Here is a 24,696-nt window from a genome sequence, read left to right on the forward strand (position 1 = left end):
TTTAACTGTGCCATTGCAGGAGCTGTCCCTTGCTGAAATTATTCCCGACATTAAAGGCTAGGTGTTTTTTTCCGGGATATTTTGTATGCAATGTTTGATTATGTAGGCTAAATCCTACATTTCTTAAGTTTGTGTAAACTGTGAGCAAGAATGAATAAGGCCATTATATAATGACAAACTGGGGCGTAGGTTTAACTACTTTTAATGAATATATTCAGCTAGAAAACGCCATGTTTAGCCATGCAAGGCATTCTTTAACCATCCGCCTCCCACATAGCCTGCTGGGTAACGTAGTCTAAATGTTATTAACACATAACAACACATCTTCTTTCCTTTAAAATAAAACTACTTGTCTATGTAACTACACGTCACATCACATTTGTTTACTCAACCTCCATAACATGCCGTTTTCAATAACACACATTTCATTCCCCCAATTTTCTGAAAAAAAACCCAATATTTTTTAACTAAATATAGTCTGTCCAACAATGCTCTATTGTGGCCCTATTTATTTTCACATAAACCAAACATTCAGTCGAGGTGCCCCTTTTTATTTTATTTTTTTAGCAATTCTCAATTAGCCTTTCAGGGGCTCTGACAGTCCTTTTTGGTCGTTCTGCTGAAGTGCTTCCTGAAACAGTTGGACAGTGTTTGTCGTCAGTCAGGGTGTTCTGACTGAATTGTCCATTTCAAAAGGCATTTGATGCTTCAGCAGTATCCTCCTGATGATCCTCGGTCCCTTGAGTGAATGGCTGAAGCCTTAGATCCACTCTGTTTCGTCTCAGTTGTGATCCATTCTCCGTTTGGATCTCATAGGATCGCGGTGCAACATCTCTCTGCACACACCCTCTCTGCATCCAGGTTCCTGTAGTGATGTCTCGGAGTCGTACATGATCTCCAAGGTTTCAGTTCAGGTTAGTGTCTTGGACTTTTGTCGTGTCACTGTTTTTGTTTGTCTTTCTGTTTTTCCTTTGCGAGTTTGACTTTGTGAGCACCTCTGGGTGTTGACATGTCCTCATGGATGGGTAGGTTGGTTCTGATGCGACGTCCCATCAACATTTGTGCAGGTGAAAGTCCGATTACATGAAACAGTGGTCTGAGCTAATTTCCTGGTTCAATCTTGGCCAGTACATTACTTCGCGTGCTCGTCGCTTGCATTTTTCCTCACCCAAGTGGCCCTCGTGTATTTTCTGTAGCATTTTTTTGCGTGGTGTCATTGGAATAACAATCTTGTTGCTTTTGAACACTATGTCATCCACAACGGTGAGCTCTGCTCTGCACATCCAGTCATCCTGTATTCTCCTTGGACAGTTGTTTTTCTGTGCATCCTATCAGTGTTTCTTTCAACTGTGCCATTGTTCGGTCAGCTGCGGTCTCTCTTTCGATCTGCTGCATTCTCTCAGGAGACACAGGAAGTGATGCTACAATCATGTCGACGTTGGCCTGAATCTCAGTGTTTCTCTGTGTGTCGAAGCTCTCCTTGTCGACTGCTCGAGAAAGAGTGTCGGCAGCGAACATGAACTTTCCCGGGGTATCATCTTCCCATAATACTTTTGCAGTCTGATCAACATTCTCTGGGTTCTCATTGGACAATCATTCAGTGACTTAGACATGATTGACACCAATGGTTTGAGGTCGGTTTCTACTTCGAAGTCTCGTCCGTAGACGTATTGGTGAAACCTTTCGCAAGCATATGTGCTCGCCAGTAGTTCTCTCTATTTGTGCATACCTTGTCTCTGCGCCTGTCAAGGCTCGGTACGCATAAGCGCCGGGTTGCCATGTGTCGTCATGCTGTTGCAGAAGAACTGCTCCCAGGCCAAACTCTGACGCGTCTGCAGAAATCCTTGTGCTTTTCTCTGGATCATAGAACCTGAGCACTGGCTCTTCTGTGATGGTCTTCTTTAGGTTTTTGAAGCAGTTTTCCTGTTCATGGGACCATTCCCATTCCCAAGCTTGCTGAACCACTTTACTCCAGCGAACTGTGACATTATCTCTTGTCTGGTTGGCAACTTGAAATGCTCTCTCTTGATTGCTTTGTTGAGATCTCTCGGGTCTAGGCATATCCTGAGATCGCCGTTCTTTTTCACCACAATAACCAGTGAGCTTTACCCAGTCTGTAGGTTCATCCATTTTTGTGATGACGTCCCTCTTTTCCATGCGTCCGAGTTCCTCTGAGTTTTTTCCTCAGTGCAAATGGAACTTTTCTGCATGCATGCACAACTGGAGTCATTTTGTCATCAGTACATATTTTGTGTTCTCCTGGTAAACATCCAAGACCCTCAGACACATCCTCATTCTCAGCCAGTAGTGATTCTTGGTCATTTTCAGTCTGTGATGTCACTACATACACTCTTTTCAACAAATTGAGCTTTTCACATGCATTGATTCCTAGAATAGGCTGTACACTCTTTTCCACAGTCAGCAGCTGTGCTCTGAACTGTTTATCTTTGTGCTGTAAAGTTACTATGTAGCTATCTTTTTGACTGGTACGTTCTTCCCAGTATAACCAGTAACCTTACTTTTCACCGGGGGTATTTTGCTCTTCACCTTCAGTGTTTTGTAGTCAATCCAGCGCCAACAGGTTTACCTGTGCTCCAGTATCAAGCTTGAATGGTATTACAGTTTCATCCACAGTCAATGGCACAATCCATTCAGCATTTACTGCATTGCATATTTCCACAGAATCAACAAAGAATTCTTCCATCTCGACTGTGTGAACCTTTGTCTTTGTAGCCTCAGCCTGGCAGCATTTTGAGAAATGATTATTTTTCCCCACAGTTGTGACATGATTTGCCATATGCAGGGCATTTTTGTTGGCTTGTGGATAAATCCACATTTTCCACATGTAGTGATTTCTCTTTTGCTTGTTTTTGTTTTGTAAGGCGTTGTGTGTGTTGCTCCTCTCTTTTTATTGCACTGACGTCTCTTCCCTGCTCAGCTCTTTAGCTCTGGTGGTTTCAGCTGCTCGACACGCAGCAATCTCTCCTCGAGTCCATTATCAAGTGGGGCGGCAGGGTAGCCTAGTGGTTAGAGCGTTGGACTAGTAACCGAAAGGTTGCAAGTTCGCATCCCCGAACTGACAAGGTACAAATCTGTCGTTCTGCCCCTGAACAGGCAGTTAACCCACTGTTCCTAGGCTGTCATTGAAAATAAGAATTTGTTCTTAACTGACTTGCCTAGTAAAAAAAAGTTTTATAAAAAATAAAAAGTATGCCACAGACCATCCTGTCTTTCAGATTTTCAAATTCACACGTTTTGCTCAGTGTGTTCAACTCAGCCAAATACTGGTCAAAACTGACTCCCTGTTTCTGATCATGAGAGAAAAACTTGTATCTCTCAAACGTAACGTTCTGGCTTGGTACAAAGTACTCCTCAAATTTAGCCATTAGCACAGTCAATGTCAAGTTGTAAATGTAAATGTCCAAAGCATCCTCTCCAATAACATGCAGAAAAATGGAAGCTTTAGGATATGTAGGATATGATGATAACCTTTTTACGTTATTGGTTCGGCTACAGTGAAATGCTTGAGCTTTCAGATAATGTAGCCGAGGTGTAGCCTAATGACCTAATACTAGTTATCTATCGATTGCACTTACATGAAAGAGATGTCAATATGTAGTCTAATCTAGCACTCATATAATTAGGTTCTCGGTTTCCATTTTTATATCCTTGCTTCGCTTGTTTATTACATTGGGAAAGGAGACCTAGTCAGTTGTACAACTGAATCCATTCAACTGAAATGTGTCTTCCGCATTTAACCCAACCCCTCTGAATCATTGCAAACTTTTTAGGCTATTTATAGTTAACTTGTTAAACTATGATGTTTTTAGGGTATTTTTATAGTTAACTTGTTAAACTATGATGTTTTTAGGGTATTTATATTTAACTTTTTAAACTATGATGTTTTTAGAGTATTTTTATAGTTAACTTGTTAAACTATGATGTTTTTAGGGTATTTTTATAGTTAACTTGTTAAACTATGGTGTTTTTGGAGGTCACAGAGACCAAATAAACATCTTCATTCTATGTTTAGCAAAGATTTTCTGTGTGTAAAATGACGCGGGAGGGGCAGAGGGCAAACAGTGGTCTAACAACTCATTTAGCTGTTCTACGAGTGGTCTTCAGATTTCCAGCGTTTAGATTACGATCGCTTTCAAGTGCAACGTTAATAAAGACAGATTTGGGAAACGGCTCGAAGGATCGAATGGTGATTTTAGCCATAAAATGCTTTTGAGAAAACTGAGCCCTGGCCTGTCTACCATTCCAATTGTCTTTCCCTGTTTGTGTGTATGTGAAAGAGGAGTGTGTTTGTGTGTTGTTTCGTAGTATGACTGTTGATTTTCCCGCCAACTCAGATGCTCTTGCTGGATACATCATTAGCATTTCTGGGGAGAATCAGGACCAAAACCAACACACCTAACAAGCCCAATTGTCTCCAACTTGACTTTCACCTCTTTCCACTCTCCTTGAGTCAAGATGAGGTATTGAGATGAGATGATCTCCCTGTATCACACGGGATTACCATAAAATATGAGGTCACCATGGCCTGTGTCAAGTGGTGAATTCAAACCAGTGTAATGTCATTTTTGGGGGCACGTTTGGGGGCGGCTATCGGTGCCTTTGCAATGTGCAGACACATTTTGAACCACGCTAGCCTCTTTCAAGCTGAGCAATAAGGGGATTCTCAAAGGAGCCCAGGGAAGGGTAGTCGGGGAGAGAAAGACTGCAGGCATCAGAAAGATCTATGGTTGAGATTGGATCAGTCTGTCATTACCACAGGGAGAGCTGGGAGAGATGCAGGCAGAGGAGAGATCTATCTGGTGGGATTACAGGTCGGGCGGTGTGTGTGTGTGTGTGTGTGTGTGTGTGTGTGTGTGTGTGTGTGTGTGTGTGTGTGTGTGTGTGTGTGTGTGTGTGTGTGTGTGTGTGTGTGTGTGTGTGTGTGTGTGTGTGTGTGTGTGTGTGTGTGTGTGTTTAAGGAAGTAGATGGCGTTGCTGTCTGTCACCCTGGTTGTGTGTGTGTGTGTTTAAGGAAGTAGATGGTGTTGCTGTCTGTCACCCTGGTTGTGTGTGTGTGTGTGTGTTTAAGGAAGTAGATGGTGTTGCTGTCTGTCACCCTGGTTGTGTGTGTGTGTGTGTGTGTGTGTGTGTGTGTGTGTGTGTGTGTGTGTGTGTGTGTGTGTGTGTGTGTGTGTGTGTGTGTGTGTGTGTGTGTGTGTGTGTGTGTGTGTGTGTGTGTGTGTGTGTGTGTGTGTGTGTTTAAGGAAGTAGATGGCGTTGCTGTCTGTCACCCTGGTTGTTTGTCAATGAGAGGTAGAGGCAGCAGGCAGGTGTTCCACCTACGGAATAAACGGTCATGTGTTTGCATAGGTACTGTATATCATCTCCCTCCTACCCACTCCCCGTCTCATCACATCATCCTGCAGCATACGGTATTGATAGTACAGCCAGTAGTAGACAATAGACATACAAGGTCTACTGTGTTTAAAGACACAATGGGATGGAGCTAGGCTAGAGAGATGTAAGTCGCTTTGGATAAAAGCGTCTGCTAAATGGCATATATTATTATTATTATATTATAATCACTCTCAAAGAGCTAAGGGTACAAGGCCTGACAGTCTGAGGTCAACTTGAACTATTGCAGATTGCACCTTTACATGAGCACACAAAATGCACTTCAAGATGATTTGAGCCTTAGTGTTTTAGTTTTGTGCCGTTTTAGTCTTTTGGTTACAATCACAATAGAATCACAATGTAAACCCCCTTGTTCCAATTACACCCATGACTAACCTGCTCACAACCCAAGACAAATCCTTTCATTAATCTATCTAATCCAGTGAGGTTTAATATAATTAACTTTCTATTCTGGGGTATCTTATCATAAGCTCATTAATCATGAATATATATATATAGAACGATTGATATCACCTAGAAAACAAACATCTTTGTACTGATCCTCACATTCTTGGATTCTACTTCAATATTTTTTCATATTCTGCTTTCTCCTCTGTTCTCGAACCTTAGTTGGAAAGTGAGGTAGCGACGACAGCATTCTTTTTCCTCTAAAGAAGCTCACATGGTATCTGTCCTCTCCTCTCTCCCCTCAACCCCTCTCTCTGCAGGTACATCACCCAGCAGGGTCACAAACTGGATGTGGGCGCCCCTCGCCCCCCCGCCACCGTCACCAATGCAGTGTCCTGGAGGTCAGAGGGCATCAAGTACAGGAAGAACGAGGTGTTCATGGACGTCATCGAGTCCGTTAACCTGCTGGTGAGGAGGCTTTTCACTCGGATGTCAGTAAAAAACACCTCAAGTATTGTAATTAATAATGGGTACTATAATAATATATAATATATGCCATTTAGCAGACGCTTTTACCCAAAGCGACTTACAGTCATGTGTGCATACATTCTACGTATGGGTGGTCCCGGGAATCAAACCCTCTACCCTGGCGTTACAAGCGCCATGCTCTACCAACTGAGCTACAGAAGGACCACAGGTCCACTATCAAAAGGTCCCTAGCATACCAAGAACACAGTAGCCACAACGTGCTAGTGAGGGTCTGCACTAGGATTTCAGTCTGTGACTATTGTGTTTGTTTAATAACGTGGTCTCTCTAAGGGCACTGTTTCCCCCCAACAGTACACATTTTTGTCGTAGCCCTGGACAAAGACGTATTGAACTCTTCGAGGACTTGATAATTAGTTGACAAGTTGAATCATGTGTGCTTGTCCAGGGTTACAGTAAAATGTGTACTTTTGGCAGTACTCAAAGACTAGGTTTGGAAGAAACTGCTCTAGGTTAACAGGGACTAAGTCTAAAATAGTCCCAGGTTTTCCCATAGCCTCCCGCAGGAAGTAGCCAGCACCCCCTGATTAAAAAAGCCTTTATTACTCCTGTATGAGCAGAGACTAAAATACACCTGAGCTTTATTGTATATAGTTTTACTATGCTTTACTGTATATACATCTACTACTGTACTACAGTGCATTCAGAAAGTATTCATACCCCCTGACTCATTACACATTTTGTTGTGTTACAGCCTGAATTCAAAATTGATTAAATATATATTTTTAGAAACCCATCGACACACAAGACCCCATAATGACAAAGTGAAAGCAGGTTTTTACAAATGTTTGCACGTTTTCCAACATTTGTTTCCAGACAGATTATTTCACTTCTAAATCACTGTATCACAATTCCAGTGGCTCAGAAGTTTACATTCACTAAGTTGACTATGCCTTTAACGCTGCTTGGAAAATTCCAGAAAATTATGTCATGGCTTTAGAACCTTCTGATAGGCTAATTGAGATAATTTGAGTCAAATGGAGGTGTACCTGTGGATGTATTTCAAGGCCTACCTTCAAACTCAGTGCCTCTTTGACATCATGGGAAAATCAAACTAAATCAGACCTCAGAAATATAATTGTAGACCTCCACAAGTCTGTTTCATCCTTGGGAGCAATTTCCAAATGACTGAAGGCACCACGTTCATCTATACAAACAATAGTACAAAAGTATAAACACCATGGGACCAAGCAGCCATCATAACACTCAGGAAGGAGACGCGTTCTGTCTCCTAGAGATTGTGAAAAGTGCAAATCAATCCCAGAACAGCAACAAAGGACCTTGTGAAGATGCTGGAGGAAATGGTTACAAAAGTATCTATAGCCACATTAACACGAGTCCTATATCGATATAAACCGAAAGGCCGCCCAGCAAGGAAAAAGCCACTGCTCCAAAACCGCCATAAAAAAGTCAGACTACGGTTTACAACTGCACATGGGGAAAAAGATCATACTTTTTGGAGAAATGTCCTCTGGTCTGATGAAACAAAAATATAACTGTTTTCCATAATTACCATCGTTATGTTTGGAGGAGAAGGGGGGAGGCTTGCAAGCCGAAGAACACCATCCCTACCTTGAAGCACGGGGGTGCTTTGCTGCAGGAGGGCCTGGTGCACTTCACAAAATAGATGACATCAAGAGGTAGGAAAATTATGTGGATATATTGAAGCAACATCTCAAGACATCAGTCAGGAAGTTAAAGCTTGGTCGCAAATGGGTCTTCCAAATGGACAATGACCCCAAGCATACTTCCAAAGTTGTGACAAAATGGCTTAAGGACAACAAAGCCAAGGTATTGAAGTGGCCATCACAAAGCCCTGACCTCAATCCTACAGACAATTTGTGGGCAGAACTGAAAAAGTGTGCGCGAGCAAGGAGACCTACAAACCTGACTCAGTTACATCGACTCTGTCAGGTGGAATGGGCCAAAATTCACCCAACTTATTGTGGGAAGCTTGTGGAAGGCTACCAGCAACGTTTGACCCAAGTTAAACCAATTAAAGCTAATGCTACCAAATACTAATTGAGTGTATGTAATCTTCTGATCCACTGGGAATGTGATGAAAGAAATAAAAGCTGAAATAAATCATTGTCTCTATTATTATTCTGACATTTCACATTCTTAAAATAAAGTGGTGATCCTAACTGACCTAAGACAGGGACTTTTTACTAGGATTAAATGTCTGGAAGTGTGAAAAACTGAGTTTAAACATTTGGCTGAGGTGTGTGTAAACATCTGACTTCAACTGTATATTTAACAATTTGATAATCATTTGCAGTGTGCAGACTAAGAAACCAGGTCAGATTTACAGTATTAATCAGCATTGTGTCAGAGAAGCTTCCAGACACCATTCTCAAACTTCCTTGAATTTGTATTTTTTTGATACAGCCAGGATCGAACCAGGGTCTGTAGTGACGCATCTAGCACTGAGATGCAGTGCCGTAGACCGCTACTTGGGAGCCCCAAAATGAATTGTCAGAAGTGGGAGGAAATGATTATTTCAGATTTCCTTACCACAGAAACCGGAGGATTGTTGTAACGGTGTTACACCAGGATACCCACGGCTCTTTGTTCTGACACGTAACCAGCCCCTTTCATGTATCCCAGGGGTCAGAGACAGAGACTAATAACTGGCTAATAACTGACTGATTGTAAGGAAGAGCAGGTCTGATGGGCCTCTCCATGCCACATGATCATTTAATTAGATAGCTGGCTTTCCTCAGAGTTCCCTTTTTTTGACAAGACATTTTTTCATCTTCAGTCTCTAGGTCATTCTCCAACATACCTTCTCGTTCTTTTCCATACCTCTCTCGTCCGTTCTAAAACTCCTTTTGTCATTTCTATACTGAATTCCAGGGTTTCCTGATTTCTTTGGTTCCTTCATGATGAAGGAGACTTCGCATTGCGAGTGTGGTAACGCAAGACTAATCTAAACTATAAATGTCCTGCTGTTGTCTCTCCCTATTTAAAGGGGGGCTGAACTCACCAATTCTGCCTGGGTTTTTCTGCTTCTCATTAAGAAAAAGCGAGACTTGCATCTTGGGGGTGGGTTATGTTTGCTATATTGTACTCTGGGGAGTTATTGTTGTTTGCCCCCCCCCCCTTGTGTCCCGGTAGAAACATTTCGCCCTCAAAATAGTCAGAATTATTCGAAGATAAATGAAGAAATCTCTAATTAATTTGAACGTTTTTGCCGAGGAGGTCTTAGTTGCTTAATTTCACATCAGGCAAAGGTGTTTGGTGCAGTATTTCTCAAGTTAAAATATTTGCATGAAAACTAGGTAGACCGTATCGAGTCAGCTGCTGCTGCATCCACAACCTCATCAGCAAGCTGTCAAACTATCGTGAGTTAAGCACAAACTACACACTGTTTATCATTGCCCAAGTTCCATCTCTGTGTCTGTCAATGAAGCAGCTAGTAGCAAGTGGCCACTCCATAAAGGGCTTAGGGGCCAAGTGTTCTTTCTACATAACATTGGCAATGTGTTATCTTTTATGTAATGATTGGATAGAGCAAAATCAGCGCAGGTGTTTCTCCGTGCATGACAATTCTCCCTAGGCGTTACCATGCTGTGTTAGTGGGCATTATTGAAATCAAAACCAAACCCTCAAATATCCACTGCATCTAGGAAATCTCACAAATCTCTGTTTTGGGAAAATACTGACTTTATGAAAAATAACGCTATTACACTTTGTAGTACATTTGTACACTGACTAATAGCGATGCAACATAGGCCCTTTTCAACCAGAGAAGTATATATTTTTTAAACTTCAGCTTCCCTTTAATGTAACCGTGTCTGTCTGTCTCCCTGTGCAAGGTAAGTGCGACCGGCAGTGTCCTGCGTAGTGAGATCATGGGCAGCATCAAGCTCAAAGTGGTTCTGTCTGGAATGCCAGAGCTCAGACTGGGCCTCAACGACAAAGTGCTCTTCGAGATCACAGGAAGTGAGTAAAAACACGTGCAGTATAATACACACACACACACACACACACACACACACACACACACACACTGTAAGGTGTTGCCATTAATTTATTTAGTAATTTGCAGGCAGCGAAGAGGCAAGTTAGTTCCTGTATTTCTTTTTGCAGTACACATACTGTAATATAAATATTGTATCAAATCAAATACTGTTTAATTAAGGACACAAACTACAATACTATAGAATTGGCTCTATTATACTAAAGAAAAAAGTTACAACTACTGTATTTGTAATGAATGGATGGATGGATGGATGAAATTCATTGAGGGGATATGGTGTTTGTATTTCACAGTATTTTAATTTGGACATTGAATTGGTGCAAACAGGTTGGCTGCTGAGTAATGTGTTTTATATCACCTGCACTTCTACAGGGCAGGTTAACAAAGGCTTCCAAACCTTTTGGTCTGGCAAACCAGACCAAAAGGACATGGCAAAATGCTCCACCATTTAAGGTTTAAGACTTGCAGACACTCCAATGGGGCACTATTACCACATACTAGTTGAAATTGGTACTCTCACTAACACGTGCAACAAATGTAGCCTCTTATAAAGGACACATCAAAATACTGCATGTTAAAGAGCCAGAAACAACAATCCCATGCACCCACTTAGTGGTCAAAAGGTTTTTGGAGCTCAAGATATATGGTACGGTACTGTATTTTGTGGAATGGAATTACAGTATCATTCCAAATACAGCAATTCTTTCTCTGCACACAAAATATTCCCACAATGCACCACAATCTATAGTATGCTGCTGTAAAACATTTTACTGTTGATAATACCCAAAAATACCATATAAATGACTGTTTTCCGTTACAGTGCGCACACACACACAACACTCACACAAGTACAATAACTGTACAAACACAATCCTACAAGTATGTAAACGGACACCAAGAGGTAAAGACTATTATACCAAAACAAATAATCTGACTCTTCAGACTTTGAGAGCGATGGTCATAATATAGGTAACATGGACAATTATCTTCCAGCCCCATGGTAAAATCCTCACCCTTCAAAATCTCAGTGTGCTCCCAATCCTGCCCAACTCACCCCCTTTCCCCCTGCCTCCTCTCCCCATCCCTGCTCCCACCACTCCACTGCTCCCCATCCCTACCTCCACCCCCCACCTTCACCGCTCCAGTCCCTGTTCTCACCCCTCATGTGCCCTGGTTGTGGGGCGTCTGGTGGATTACTCCTCCTTGGTCTAGCCCTATTGCTAATCCCTCCCCGAGGCTACTGCTGCTGCTGGCAGATGAAAGATGCCCCCTGGACGGCTCCTCACATGTGCATGCTGCCCACGGACGGGAAGTGGAGTGGGATGTCTGGAACAGAAAGGGAAAACCACTCCGACAAACAATGAATAGATAAACATGAGAATTTAAAATGGGCTTCTGCACTCACCCTATTGTACCATAACCAGAGGAGGCGGCACTTTAATATCTTTCTTATTTGTATGTTTACTGATCTGCGTCTGTGCGCGTCATACGTACGGATGCCTTTCAAGAGACACCCCACTGCAAAACCGAAGGTCACTTTCAACCACAAACGCTCGTGTGTTTGATTACTAACAAACGTTTTTTTTTTTTTTTTACAAGGTGAAGTCACGCTTACTGTTGCGACTGGCTTTCTACGCGTCAACAGACATGGGTTAAACATCACCTTCTTCTGGTCAGAGCCCGTTACTACATACAGTTTTGTGGAGGAGACGGGAGAGTGAGGACAGTCAAATCTGGGTATGAGGAAAGCATACAGATGAAACGTGCAGGGAAATCAAGACACGTGCGTACAGGGAGAGATTTTAAGTAGATTGTGAGAGAGATATACGAGAGCTGAAACAGTTCAAATTGGGAAAACAAATCAAACAAACGCAGGATTTCCGATCTGATATGGATACGTGACTGTTCTGTTGCCTCGTTAGGGAGATGGCACAGCCTTTCGGGTGAACCAGAGGGGACTGTGTACACCCCCTTAGAGCCAAAACATAAAGGACTGTGCCTCCTTTTTCACCTTTCCACAGTTACCCAGTGATGATGCAACATGGGACATCATACCTGTGTCGTGGACCAGTGCTCCCAAGGGCTTACCTGCCGGGATTTGAGCTGTCTTAACAGGTCTCCCCAAAGACTTGACTCGGTGTTCTAGCTCTCTGTATCCATACGACGCCTCTTAACCGACTTAGTTTGGATTCAGTGCACTGTTGAGTCTTCACATAGGAATGAATGGTGTCACGTGCATCTGTCGATGGCTGTCCATTTCTATACAGCCATTTCTGTATGGACAGGGTTATTCTTTCTAGGTTCATGGGGGGATTTAAGTGAAAGCCCAGTGGCCCTGATTCATTATAAAGAGCTTTTAACAGCAGTTCTGCTGGACCATTTACTCTGGGAAAACAACAAGACCATTAGGCTTTCTCACTACGGCACACATGCACATTGCCATGGCATTGTTTTCTAGCCCACTACTGAAGAGAGTGGTCTCCCGAAGAGCTGACTGATGGAACTCTTTATAAAGTCCTTATGAAGAAGACACAGTGGTGTGTGTCCAGTGTCACTGTGAGTTTTTAGATCACGAAGGATAACAGTGGAACAGACAGGAGATTTTTTTTTTTTGAAGTTAGTATCCGAGGCGAATAAGGTGTGCGGAATGTACAGTGTTTTAACTAGGACTGGTGAACTGCTGTGGAGATTTTGCACTTCTCAGGAGTTTATTAGGACATAGCAGACAATAGCCCCCTCCTTGCCTGTGTGTCGTATCAGGAGAGAAGAGTAAGACGGTGGAGCTGGAAGACGTGCAGTTCCATCAGTGTGTCCGTCTGTCTCGCTTCGAGAACGATCGAACCATCTCCTTCATCCCCCCGGACGGAGAGAGTGAGCTCATGTCCTACCGCCTCAACACCACGGTCAGTGACACACACACGCACGCACACGCACACACACACACACACACACACACACACACACACACACACACACACACACACACACACACACACACACACACCCTCCCTTGCCCAATGTTAACCTGATGACCTTCTCTCTCTCTCTCCTCTCCTGGCCTTTCCGTGACAGGTGAAGCCTCTTATATGGATCGAGAGTGTGATTGAGAAGTTCTCCCACAGCCGAGTTGAGATCAAGGTTAAGGTAAAGGATGTCCACCATCATTCACTGTCAATCTGTCAACATCTACTGGGTTTCACCAGTAGGTCCAACACTGACCTCTCTTAAGTACATCGTCCCAGACTCTTAAGTACATAGACACAGATGTCCACGTTGTTTCCATTTTTTGCTTCAATGTGCGAAAACCGTTGGGTTGGGACTGTTTCCTCACCCTTAAACTCATAGCAAGTTAATAATTGAACAGGAAATCTTCATACAATAGCCTCCGTTCCATGTCCATGACTGTGTTTCTTTCCTCATGACTGGCATCATCGCTGTAGTGTAAAAGTGGGTTTTACCCCATAAATTGCCCCCCTCCCCCTCTTTATGTCACTGCACGTCCTTGTCGGTAACCCTGTGACCCTTACCTTTTCCCCTCCACCCTGCAGGCCAAGAGTCAGTTTAAGAGCCGCTCCACCGCCAACAACGTAGCCATCATGGTACCCGTGCCCAGCGACGCCGACTCGCCTAAATTCAAGACGAGCACAGGCAGCTGCAAGTATCTTCCCGAGAAGAGCGTGGTGCAGTGGAACATCAAGTCCTTCCCTGTAAGTAGCCCACATGGACACAGCTAGCGTCATGAGATAAACTCAACATTACTATGCTAATAACCTATTGCAGATGGCATTCCTGTTCGTGCATCCTCTGCTATTATCATAGATATTGTACCAGTCACCATGTGTTTTTAGATGCTATTTGTTCAAGCCTTGCTCACCCAAGAGTAACACAAGGGCTATACAACAGCTGTAACTCTTCATTACCATACTATGGGGTCATTCCATGTCCTTTCAGGAAGCCATCACACCCACCATCTCCAATTGTTCTGAAATCGTTTCTCTCGTTAGGATTTGCATTCCTGCCACACTATTTTGTTGAAATATAATTTGATCTCTGAGAAATTAAGAATTGATTGGCCATTTTCATTTATTGGATTCATATAATATTCAGTAAATATATTGCCTTACAGTCGATTGGACCAAACTTTTAAAAAATTATAAAATGAGGAATCCAAATAAATGATTAATAAAAGTCCCACACACGCCAATCCCTACCCAACAATGAGTAGATCGAGAACTGATACTATGTCTGAGAAGTTGTATGGAGTTGCAGCTTGGACTATTGTTTCTTCATCCTATGTAATGTATTCTCAGTGAATTTGGTATATTTAGTTTTTTCTCCCCCGTTCATAGAAATAAGTCATTGAAGTTGTTAGGTTTATGTCCCATCCTACATCTTGATAATACCCGGTTCTGACCACAAGATGGTGCTGTTCCTGCTATTAATGTTAAAGGGATAGTTCGCTTAAATTACAAAATACCATTTTGGTTTCCTCTATGGACAAGGTATAACAATAACCCATGCTTTGGTTTATGTTTACCTGGCCACTGTTTCAAATGCTAAGTATGTATTTGTGACACAAATCCAATGCAAGTTAATGGTACCTATATTAGCATTTTCACACCTCATTTCCAAATAATCTAAAAGTAACATCATTGACTTATTTTTTAGATACTTTAGTATGATTTAAACAGGAAGCGTGAAATTACTGATATATGTACCATTGACTTGCATTGGATTTGTGCCACAAATGCAAAAAAGTTAGCATTTGAAACAGTGGCCAACAAAACCAAAGCCTGGGTTACTTTCATACCTTGCCAATAGACTGCATAAAGGGTAAGGAAACCAATGTAATTTTGTAAATTGGGTGAACTATCCCTTTAACATTCTGGTAATAACAGAAAGGGATATAAACCTAACAACTTCAATGAAAAGAGGATTTTTTTTTAAACATCACAAATTTCACTGGGAATACATTACATAGGATGAAGAAACAATACTCAGAGCCGCTGCTCCGTACTACCGTCAGACACGGCGAACTGATACTATCTACTCGTTGTTGGGGTGGGATTGACATAGGGTGTCCGTGGGGGGCTGTTGACCATTCCTTTGGATTCCTCATGTCTAACTCATTGTTAATTTAAAAAAAAGTTTTGTCCAAATCGACTGGTACTATATTTAGTAAATGTTATATGAATCCTATAAATTCAAATGGCCAATTTGGATGCAATCAATTAAACATCATTTCTCAGAGATCAAATTATATTTCAACAAAATAATGTTGCAGGAACACTAACATTATTTTCTTTCATGAGCTTTTTGAAGTGGAACAACCCTGTGTGTAATTATTGACTGAATGGTAGCTAAATAGTAAAAATAGAGTCTTGTCCTACCATTCTCGGAAGGCAGTACATACAAGTATTCTCACAGGAAGAAGCACATTTATAGATAGCATGTTTTTACACTGCCACCAGACGAACCCAGGGGAGGTTAGCCAAGTAATGACTGATAACGGCTTTAGAGGAAATATAAAAACGCCCCAACGCTTCATATTGATAAAGACCGATAAGGATACTGCACTCAACCCCATGACTATTAACTATTACATTCAGCATATGACTGTCAGCTCTCTCTGCTGCTGTAAACCCACATCCTTCCTGGCTTTGAAAAACAACAGAGGCGCACGGACAGTTTTAATAACTGTGTCGTGGTGTTATAGTTGATGTGTGGTAGGGGAATGGGTTCGATGTGTAACCAACGACATCCAAGTCACCTCTGTAGTTGTTTACTTCACCTTGATTGGACAAGGCTGTGAACTTGCGGATGTATCCTGCCCCAGTGCAGGTGTGAGGAGAGTTTTACAAGTATAGGAATGTATAGTCTAGCTAGTTTTGTTAAGATCAGATATGTTACAAAGAAACCTAACGGAGAGAAATGCCACAAATTTCCCAACGAAAGTGTGTGATCGTGTGCGTTTTGTGTGTAGGGAGGCAAGGAGTACATGATGAGGGCTCACTTTGGGCTGCCTAGTGTGGAGAGTGATGAGTTGGAGGGGAAGAGGCCCATCACTGTCAACTTTGAGATCCCCTATTTCACTGTATCTGGTATCCAGGTAAGTTAACCGAACCCATTTTATCTCTGTTAACGTGAACCCTCGTAGAGCCACACGAGTTTCATTGAATAGTGCATACAGGTTGGAAGGAGCAGTCTCACCAGTATGTGTGGTGTGTGTGTGTCTTGTTTATGTAACTGTTCTTTGCTCCTCCTCAGGTACGCTATCTTAAGATCATTGAGAAGAGCGGCTATCAGGCGTTACCGTGGGTACGCTACATAACACAGAGTGGAGGTGAGACACACACAAACACACACTCCTTATCTCAGCACTATACGACCCAGTAATGAACCCAGCTTTCATATCCATTACCTCTCTCCTTATAAAGCTGGGGGATCGGAATTATGCCTTGGTGCCATTAGGTTCTCCGTGTCACTTGGCACCGCATGCCAAGGTGACTATCACCTTTCCACTGTAATCAGCAGAGGTAGAGAGAGAGGGGGATGGAGGCAGAGAGAGATGGAGAGCGAGTGAGAGGAAGGGAGAGAGACAGACAGACAGACAGAGAGAGAGAGAGAGAGACAGAGAGAGAGAGATGGTGGCAGAGAGAGAGAGAGAGAGAGAGAGAGAGAGAGAGAGAGAGAGAGACAGAGAGAGAGACAGACAGAGAGAGATGAGAGAGAGAGAGAGAGAGAGAGAGAGAGAGAGGAGAGAGAGAGAGAGATGGAGGCAGAGAGAGAGAGAGAGAGAGAGAGAGAGAGAGAGAGAGAGAGAGAGAGAGAGAGAGAGAGAGAGAGATGGAGGCAGAGAGAGAGAGATGGAGAGAGAGAGAGAGAGAGAGACAGAGAGAGAGACAGAGAGAGAGAGAGAGAGAGAGACAGAGAGAGAGAGAGAGAGAGAGAGAGAGAGAGAGAGAGAGAGAGAGAGAGAGAGAGAGAGAGAGAGACAGAGAGGCAGAGAGAGAGAGAGAGAGAGAGAGAGAGATGGAGGCAGAAAGAGAGAGAGAGAGAGAGAGAGAGAGAGAGAGATGGAGGCAGAGAGAGAGAGATGGAGGCAGAGAGAGAGAGATGGAGGCAGAGAGAGAGAGATGGAGGAGAGAGAGAGAGAGAGAGAGAGATGGAGGCAGAGAGAGAGAGATGGAGGAGAGAGAGAGAGAGAGAGACAGAGAGAGAGAGAGAGAGAGAGAGAGAGAGAGAGAGAGAGAGATGGAGCAGCAGAGAGAGAGAGAGAGAGAGAGAGAGAGAGAGAGAGAGAGAGAGAGAGATGGAGGCAGAGAGAGAGAGATGGAGGCAGAGAGAGAGACAGAGAGAGAGAGAGAGAGAGAGAGGCAGAGAGAGAGAGACAGAGAGAGAGATGAGGCAGAGAGAGAGAGGCAGAGAGAGAGATGAGGCAGAGAGAGAGATGGAGAGAGAGAGAGAGAGAGAGAGAGAGAGAGAGAGAGAGAGAGAGAGAGAGAGAGAGAGAGAGAGAGAGAGATGAGGCAGAGAGAGAGAGAGATGGTGGCAGAGAGAGAGAGAGAGAGAGAGAGAGAGAGAGAGAGAGAGAGAGAGAGAGAGACAGAGAGAGAGAGAGAGCAGAGAGAGAGATGAGGCAGAGAGAGAGGCAGAGAGAGAGAGAGAGAGAGAGAGAGAGAGAGAGAGAGAGAGCAGAGAGAGAGAGAGAGAGAGAGAGAGACAGAGAGAGAGGAGAGAGAGAGAGAGAGAGAGACAGAGAGAGAGAGACAGAGAGAGATGAGGCAGAGAGAGAGAGATGGAGGCAGAGAGAGAGAGATGGAGGCAGAGAGAGAGAGATGGAGGAGAGAGAGAGAGATGGAGGAAGAGAGAGAGAGAGAGATGGAGGCAGAGAGAGAGAGAGAGAGAGAGAGAGAGATGGAGACAGGAGAGAGAGAGAGAGAGAGAGAGAGAGAGAGAGAGAGAGAGAGAGAGAGAGAGAGAGATGGTGGCAGAGAGAGAGAGATGGAGGCAGAGAGAGAGAGAGAGAGAGAGAGAGAGAGAGAGAGAGAGAGAGAGAGAGAGAGAGAGAGAGAGAGAGAGAGAGAGAGAGAGGAGAGGCGCACCACACTCCGATACCTTACACTGGCAGTGTTGACTTATTCATAAGCGAGTTCTAAGCGGTTATTGTAATGCCATTTATAACTGCTCCACTGACCCCAATGTGATCACTGTCATTCTAACCTAACGTAGCAAATGCATGAAACGAGATCCCCGACATACTGGGCTTGACGAGAATTTTTTTTTAAATGTAGGGGGAGGTTCTATTCTGACTGTTGAACCAATCCAGGAAATTTGGAGGAGTTAAGATGTGTCGCCTTGTTCACACCCAAAAGCGGAAGTAATGTCAAAGGCTCTCTTTTTATTTCCCCCTGAAAATCTGAACATCCAGTTGTTGGGGACTCGGCAGAAGGCACAGGCTTGCCGAGCCCCAGTTTTGTGGGTTTAGATGCTAACAGTGTTAATGTGATCAGCCACAGTACAGGGGCAAAGTGATGATACATAGAACAGTGTTAATGTATTACTGTTACATCTCCCTCTTTTGGCAGATTACCAACTTCGGACAAACTAAGGGCAAGCCTGCTGCCACACGAATGGATCTTCACTCCCTCCCCCTCTCTCTGGCTCCCTGGGAGTGAGGGACAGCAGAGGACAAGGAAAGGGTAACCATTTTCACCACTCTCCAAAAGGACCAGGCAGCCATCATGCCCCTGATCTGCAGACATTGAGTACCGTAAAGACTTTGTGACGATCTCAATTGCATACTCCTCTCTCTGTCATTTCCTCAAACCACATTGGATGAGGAAGCCAGAGGTCCCCCCTCTGACCATCTCCTCCAATGGGTTTTGAGAAGGAGATGAGGAGAGACGACGCGAGGAGTAGGCAATTGAGACCTTCCCATAGTTTCCCTTCAGAACTCGACTGATGTGTCACCAATGGCAAAAGTTTTACAGCATCTGAAGACATGTTTTCTCAGTAATGAACGTAGGGGTTTTTCCCTATTGGTCTTGGTCGTGTTGTAAAAATTGTATAGTTTGTTTATTCTCAAGGCACAGTGTGTTTAATTTGCCGTAAGAATTCAGGGTGTGAGACATGGTTGAAAGTCTGTGAACATTGAAACGTGGCTTTTACGCAGCACTGATAAACTTGTATCTGGTGGGTGTGGTTGTCAGTTGATGTTATCGTGGGGTCAGTTCTGTAACAGCATTCAGTCTCGTGAAATGAACACCGAGCTGGTCAGATCACCGATTACTAAGTAATACAAAATAAACAATATTGCCATCTTTGTATTTGCACTCAGTTTACAACTAACTATGTGGAAAAGACTGAAGGAATTACTTTTCTTTTTGCTTTACTGACAAGGAAGTAGTTTATCTACCTGGCGGAAACAGATCACTTGAGGAAAATACATGAAAGTAATAGATAACCCTCCAGAAATACAGGTGGACCAGTATGAACAAGGCCTTGCCTGGCTATTGTATGCCAAAATGGGTTAAAATTAATGGTTTTATATTTTTAATTGATTTTTCTCCATCAACAATAAAAAACCACCCAACTTTTCCAAAGCAGGTGTTGTTTGGTATAGTTACTGTAGTCTGTTGGGCACCAACCCCTCATATCAGCCTTGGGTCTCTGCCAGAGGAATAGAGTTGAAAGGTTCAGCCCAGACGCTAGTCAATTTGTTATGTGCATGAGTTTGCGGTGTGTAGGCCTACTGTATGAAATCCCATATTACACTTTCCTTGTAAAATAGTTGCTTGAGGAACAGAACAAATATGACGATTTTCTTTCAGAAAGGGTTTTAATGGATTAGTACATGTGTTTTTCAATCTCTCAATATCTTATTTATTAACCATATGTAAGTCAACAGGAGGCAAAAGGACCAATGTATAAATAAATGTCTTTGTACTTTTTCTTCTAGTTATTTGTCTATCAGTGAGATTTGTATTTTATCAATTGAAAGATGGGGACAGACGAGCTGAACCCCCTGGGTCCATACTTAAACTTTTGCTTAAACCGAGGTTTAGACCTTTGTTTTAAAATGTCTCGGTATTAGCTTTTCTCATAGCATAGTGGCTAATTGTGCCAGGTTTGCCTAAGTATGACCAGCTGAACAGCATGATTATGTCCGGTAACAAATTCCGTATCAGCCAATTCAAATTGTTGACGCAGTTCGACATGATCCAACACTTGCATAAAAGCGTCCTTAAAAGGGGTAGTTCACAATTTTGGTCATGAAGCCCTTTATCTACTTACCCAGGGTCAGATGAATGTGTGGATACCATTTTTATGTATCTGCGTCCAGTATAAAGTTAGAGGTAGTTTCGCGTGAAAATGCTAACTAGCTTAGCACAATGACCGGAAGTTTACAGGAACAGCTAGACTTTGTCGTTGCACCAAAACTAGTTAGCAATTGCGCAACTTCCTTCAAAACTGCACACACAGACAGACATGGTATCCAGACGTTCATCTGACTCTGGGGAAGGACCTCATTGGAAAATCCCAAACTATCCCTTTAACAGAAGTGCAACGGAACTTGGTATGTGAGTGACTGGTCAAATATCTCAGTGTAGGAAATCTACCTCCTGATAGTTGACCCAGTTTGCAGCAAAGGTTATAGAATCACACATAAAAAAAGTCCCTTTGAAATGTAGAATTACATTTGTGTTAGTGTGTTGAGACGAGAAGTGCAGACAACACCTTGAATATTAAGATTAATAATTAATTTCATAAGGAGCCACATCTTTCTTCAGCCTAGTAGACAAACACTCTGCAAGGATCTAATAATCATATTACATTTGACTTGATGACCAGTAGTGAAGCGTTATCCCCCACCCCCATTGTTGTTGTTGTTGCCACCAGTGAAATATGAACTCTCAGCAGTCTCATCCTCCAAACTTTGAGCATACCACCTTAGCAGACTGCACCATCAGTCAGTGAAAGCATAAAATAGAGGTACAGTATGACAAAACCACCATCCTTTAAAAAAAAAAAGTTTTTAAATAGCTACGAATATAAACATAGAATCCTCCTACGTATTTCTTTCCATTAAAAAAAGTCAATAGCCAAGTCAAAGATGCATCATGCAAATATTGGCACACTTGACTTGTTACCACTGGCTCCAGGTCATCTACAAGTCCATGCTAGGTAAAGCTCCGCCTTATCTCAGTTCAGGAGGGAGTTGAAAGTCCGTGTTGCACTGCAACAGCCTCAAAACATCACTGCTCTAGAGGAGATCTGCATGGAGGAATGGGCCAAAATACCAGCAACAGTGTGTGAAAACCTTGTGAAGACTTAAAGAAAATGTTTGGCCTCTGTCATTGCCAACAAAGGGTATATAACAAAGTATTGAGATAAACTTTTGTTGTTGACCAAATACTTATTTTCCACCATAATTTGCAAATAAATTCATTAAAAAAATCCTACAATGTGATTTTCTGGATTTTTTCCCCCTCATTTTGTCTGTCATAGTTGAAGTGTACATATGATGAAAATTACAGGCCTCATCTTTTTAACTGGGAGAACTTGCACAATTGGTGGCTGACTAAATACTTTTTTGCCCCACAGTATTTACTTTCTGCTCTTTTGCATACCAGTATCTCTACCTGTACATGACCATCTGATAATTTATCACTCCAGTGTTAATCTGCTAAATTGTAATTATTCGCCTACCTCCTAATGCCTTTTGCACACAATGTATATAGACCTTTTTTCTACTGTGTTATTGACTTGTTAATTGTTTACTCCATGTGTTGTCTGTTCACACTGCTATGCTTTATCTTGGCCAAGTCGCAGTTGCAAATGAGAACTTGTTCTCAACTAGCCTACTTGGTTAAATAAAGGTGAAATAAAAATAAATAAAAAAAATAGACCAAGGGGAATGACCTCTGGTGGCCAAGTTGACCTAGTAAGAAGAAATGCAATTGGATCGTGTCTCTACCATTTTAAGATTCTTTATTTTGTTACCGAACATACACTGAACAAAAATATAAATGCAACATGCAACAATTTCAAAGTTTCAGTTCATAAGGGAATCAGTCAATTCAAATAAATTCATTAGGCCCTAATTTATGGATTTCACATTACTGGGAATACAGATATGCATCTGTTGGTCACAGATACTGTACCTTTAAAAAAAAGTAGGGGTGTGGATCAGAAGACCAGTCAGTATCTGGTGTGACCACCATTTGCCTCATGTAGCACAACACATCTCCTTCGCATAGAGTTGATCAGGCTGTTGATTGTGGCCTGTGGAATGTCGTCCCACTCCTCCCACTCCTCTTCAATGGCTGTGTGAATTTGCTGGATATTGGTGAGAACACTGTCGTATAGATCGATCCAGAGCATCCCACACATGATCACTTGTCTGGTGAGTATGCAGGCCATGGAAAAACTGGGACATTTTCAGCTTCCAGGAATTGTGTACAGATCCTTGCAACATGGGGCAGTGCATTATAATGCTGAAACATGAGGTGATGGCACGACAATGAACGGCAGGATCTCGTCGCGGTATCTCTGTGCACTCAAATTGCCATCGATAAAATGCAATTGTATTCATTGTCCGTAGTTTATGTTTGCCCATACCATAACCCCACCAAGGGACACTCTGTTCACGATGTTGACCAGGCACGGAGTTACACCGGGGCTAGGGGAGGTTATAGCTACATCACAAATCTGCATAGCCCCAGTTAAGCCCCCTCAAAAGCATTAGTATTTTTTTTTAAATAAAGAAAAATGTCAAAGTTAATAACCAGAGATTCTGTTCCAATCCGATCCCTGGCTGCGTGCTCGTGTACCCTATGACGTGTGTCTGGTGTGTGCTAACTTCTAGCTAGCTAGCTAGCTAGAAGAACAGTTAGTCACTGCTAGCTGCTCCAAAGCCACCGTTAGCTGCACTGATAGCACAGCCACCACTCCCTCTGATTTAAGCCAGTCACCTGGTTGAAGAACCAAGGCGCCCTCTTCTTCGGCTTTATCCAGCCACAAAAGTTGGACAGCAGGATCGCTACTTCAATCGTAGATGGTATGAGGATTACAAATGGCTGGAATATTCTATCTCAAAGGACTGTGCTTTCTGCTTTGCATGCCGCCATTTTCAACATCCAAGAAACTATGGTGGAGAGAAGGCAGCATTTACCCACGATGGCTATCAGAACTGGAAGAAGGCCACAAGTTTGTTCAAGACACACAATGTTAGTGTGGAGCATAAATATGGAGTGAGTGGACTATTCAGAAAGATAGTCAGAGAACAGAGAGTATATGAGCAGTTGTGGAGTCATTGCATTTTACTGCAGACCAGGGACTTTCACAGAGAGGGAAACTTCATACCAGGGACTTTCACAGAGAGGGAAACTTCCTTGAACTTTTACAGGTCAGAGGCAAATTCGACAAAAGAAAATCTCAGATAATCCTAGAAATGCTAAGTGCACACATCATGATATACAGAATGAAATACTGGGCAAACCCTTCGACTCAGCAAGCTTGCCTGCCTGTCCATAACACGCAGAAAGAACCAGGGCCCTGGATGTCCAGAAGATTATAGACTCAACAACGTATCGTCGTATCGTCCTTCTATAAAACAAACACTTGGGGAGTAACTGAAAGACCTTTTATTCATTGACAGAGCGCGCCTGTCCGCTGGTGGGAACATGATTCAATCGCGCCGATCTGGATCTGGATGGAACAAGAAGATGCATATTTGTCGGCCAACAAGTATGTTTGCAATAGAAATAGAAAATCGCTAAAGATTGTGATGACAGCCAGCTCGTTTTACACCATGTGGGCAAAGTTGACAGGCAACACTTCTCATTGTGGCTGCAACGTGTATATTATTCCTTTCATTAAATTGGTAACATTATAACCAATGCACAGCCGGACGCATGTATGTCATCGGCCTACAAGTTATTTTTGTTTGTAATAGAAATATAATCACTAAGATTGTGCTGATAGCCAGTTCGTTTTACAAGTGTGTGCACAGTTAACAGGCATCGGCTAAATGCATTGCACTTCTCGTTGTGGCTGCACTTTGGATGTTAGTCATTTCATTTCTGACCTTGTGATAGCCATTTCATCCGAAACATTATTACCAATGCACAATTGTCAGGAATAAATGCACTTGTAAATAGTCCTGAAAATGTTCTTAGCACCCCCACGTATTGGTCAAGCCCCCCCCCCCCCCTTAGCACCGGGAGGGAAAGAAATCCTGGCACCGCGCCCGATGTTGACATCGGCAAACCAATCGCCCCACACGACGCCATATACGTTGTATGACATCGGTACAGTTGAAACCGGGATTCGTCCGCGAAGACCACACTTCTCCAGCGTGC

The 24,696-nt window shown here is 42.9% G+C and overlaps 1 protein-coding gene across 1 annotated transcript in view; it reads left to right on the forward strand.

Annotated features, from left to right (window-relative positions):
* Positions 1 to 20,290, forward strand: part of LOC124038014 (AP-1 complex subunit mu-2-like) — a 38,624-nt gene extending 18,334 nt beyond the window's left edge. The window contains exons 5-12 of the mRNA XM_046353370.1: positions 6,123 to 6,270; positions 10,167 to 10,293; positions 13,091 to 13,233; positions 13,403 to 13,474; positions 13,879 to 14,037; positions 16,314 to 16,439; positions 16,598 to 16,673; positions 18,919 to 20,290. Of these exons, the coding sequence (XP_046209326.1) occupies positions 6,123 to 6,270; positions 10,167 to 10,293; positions 13,091 to 13,233; positions 13,403 to 13,474; positions 13,879 to 14,037; positions 16,314 to 16,439; positions 16,598 to 16,673; positions 18,919 to 18,941 (874 nt within the window). The 3' untranslated portion in view covers positions 18,942 to 20,290. The remainder of the gene's footprint in view (positions 1 to 6,122; positions 6,271 to 10,166; positions 10,294 to 13,090; positions 13,234 to 13,402; positions 13,475 to 13,878; positions 14,038 to 16,313; positions 16,440 to 16,597; positions 16,674 to 18,918) is intronic.
* The last annotated feature ends 4,406 nt before the right edge of the window (positions 20,291 to 24,696 follow it).

Source organism: Oncorhynchus gorbuscha, linkage group LG06, assembly GCF_021184085.1.
Source record: "Oncorhynchus gorbuscha isolate QuinsamMale2020 ecotype Even-year linkage group LG06, OgorEven_v1.0, whole genome shotgun sequence".
NCBI lineage: Eukaryota > Metazoa > Chordata > Actinopteri > Salmoniformes > Salmonidae > Oncorhynchus > Oncorhynchus gorbuscha.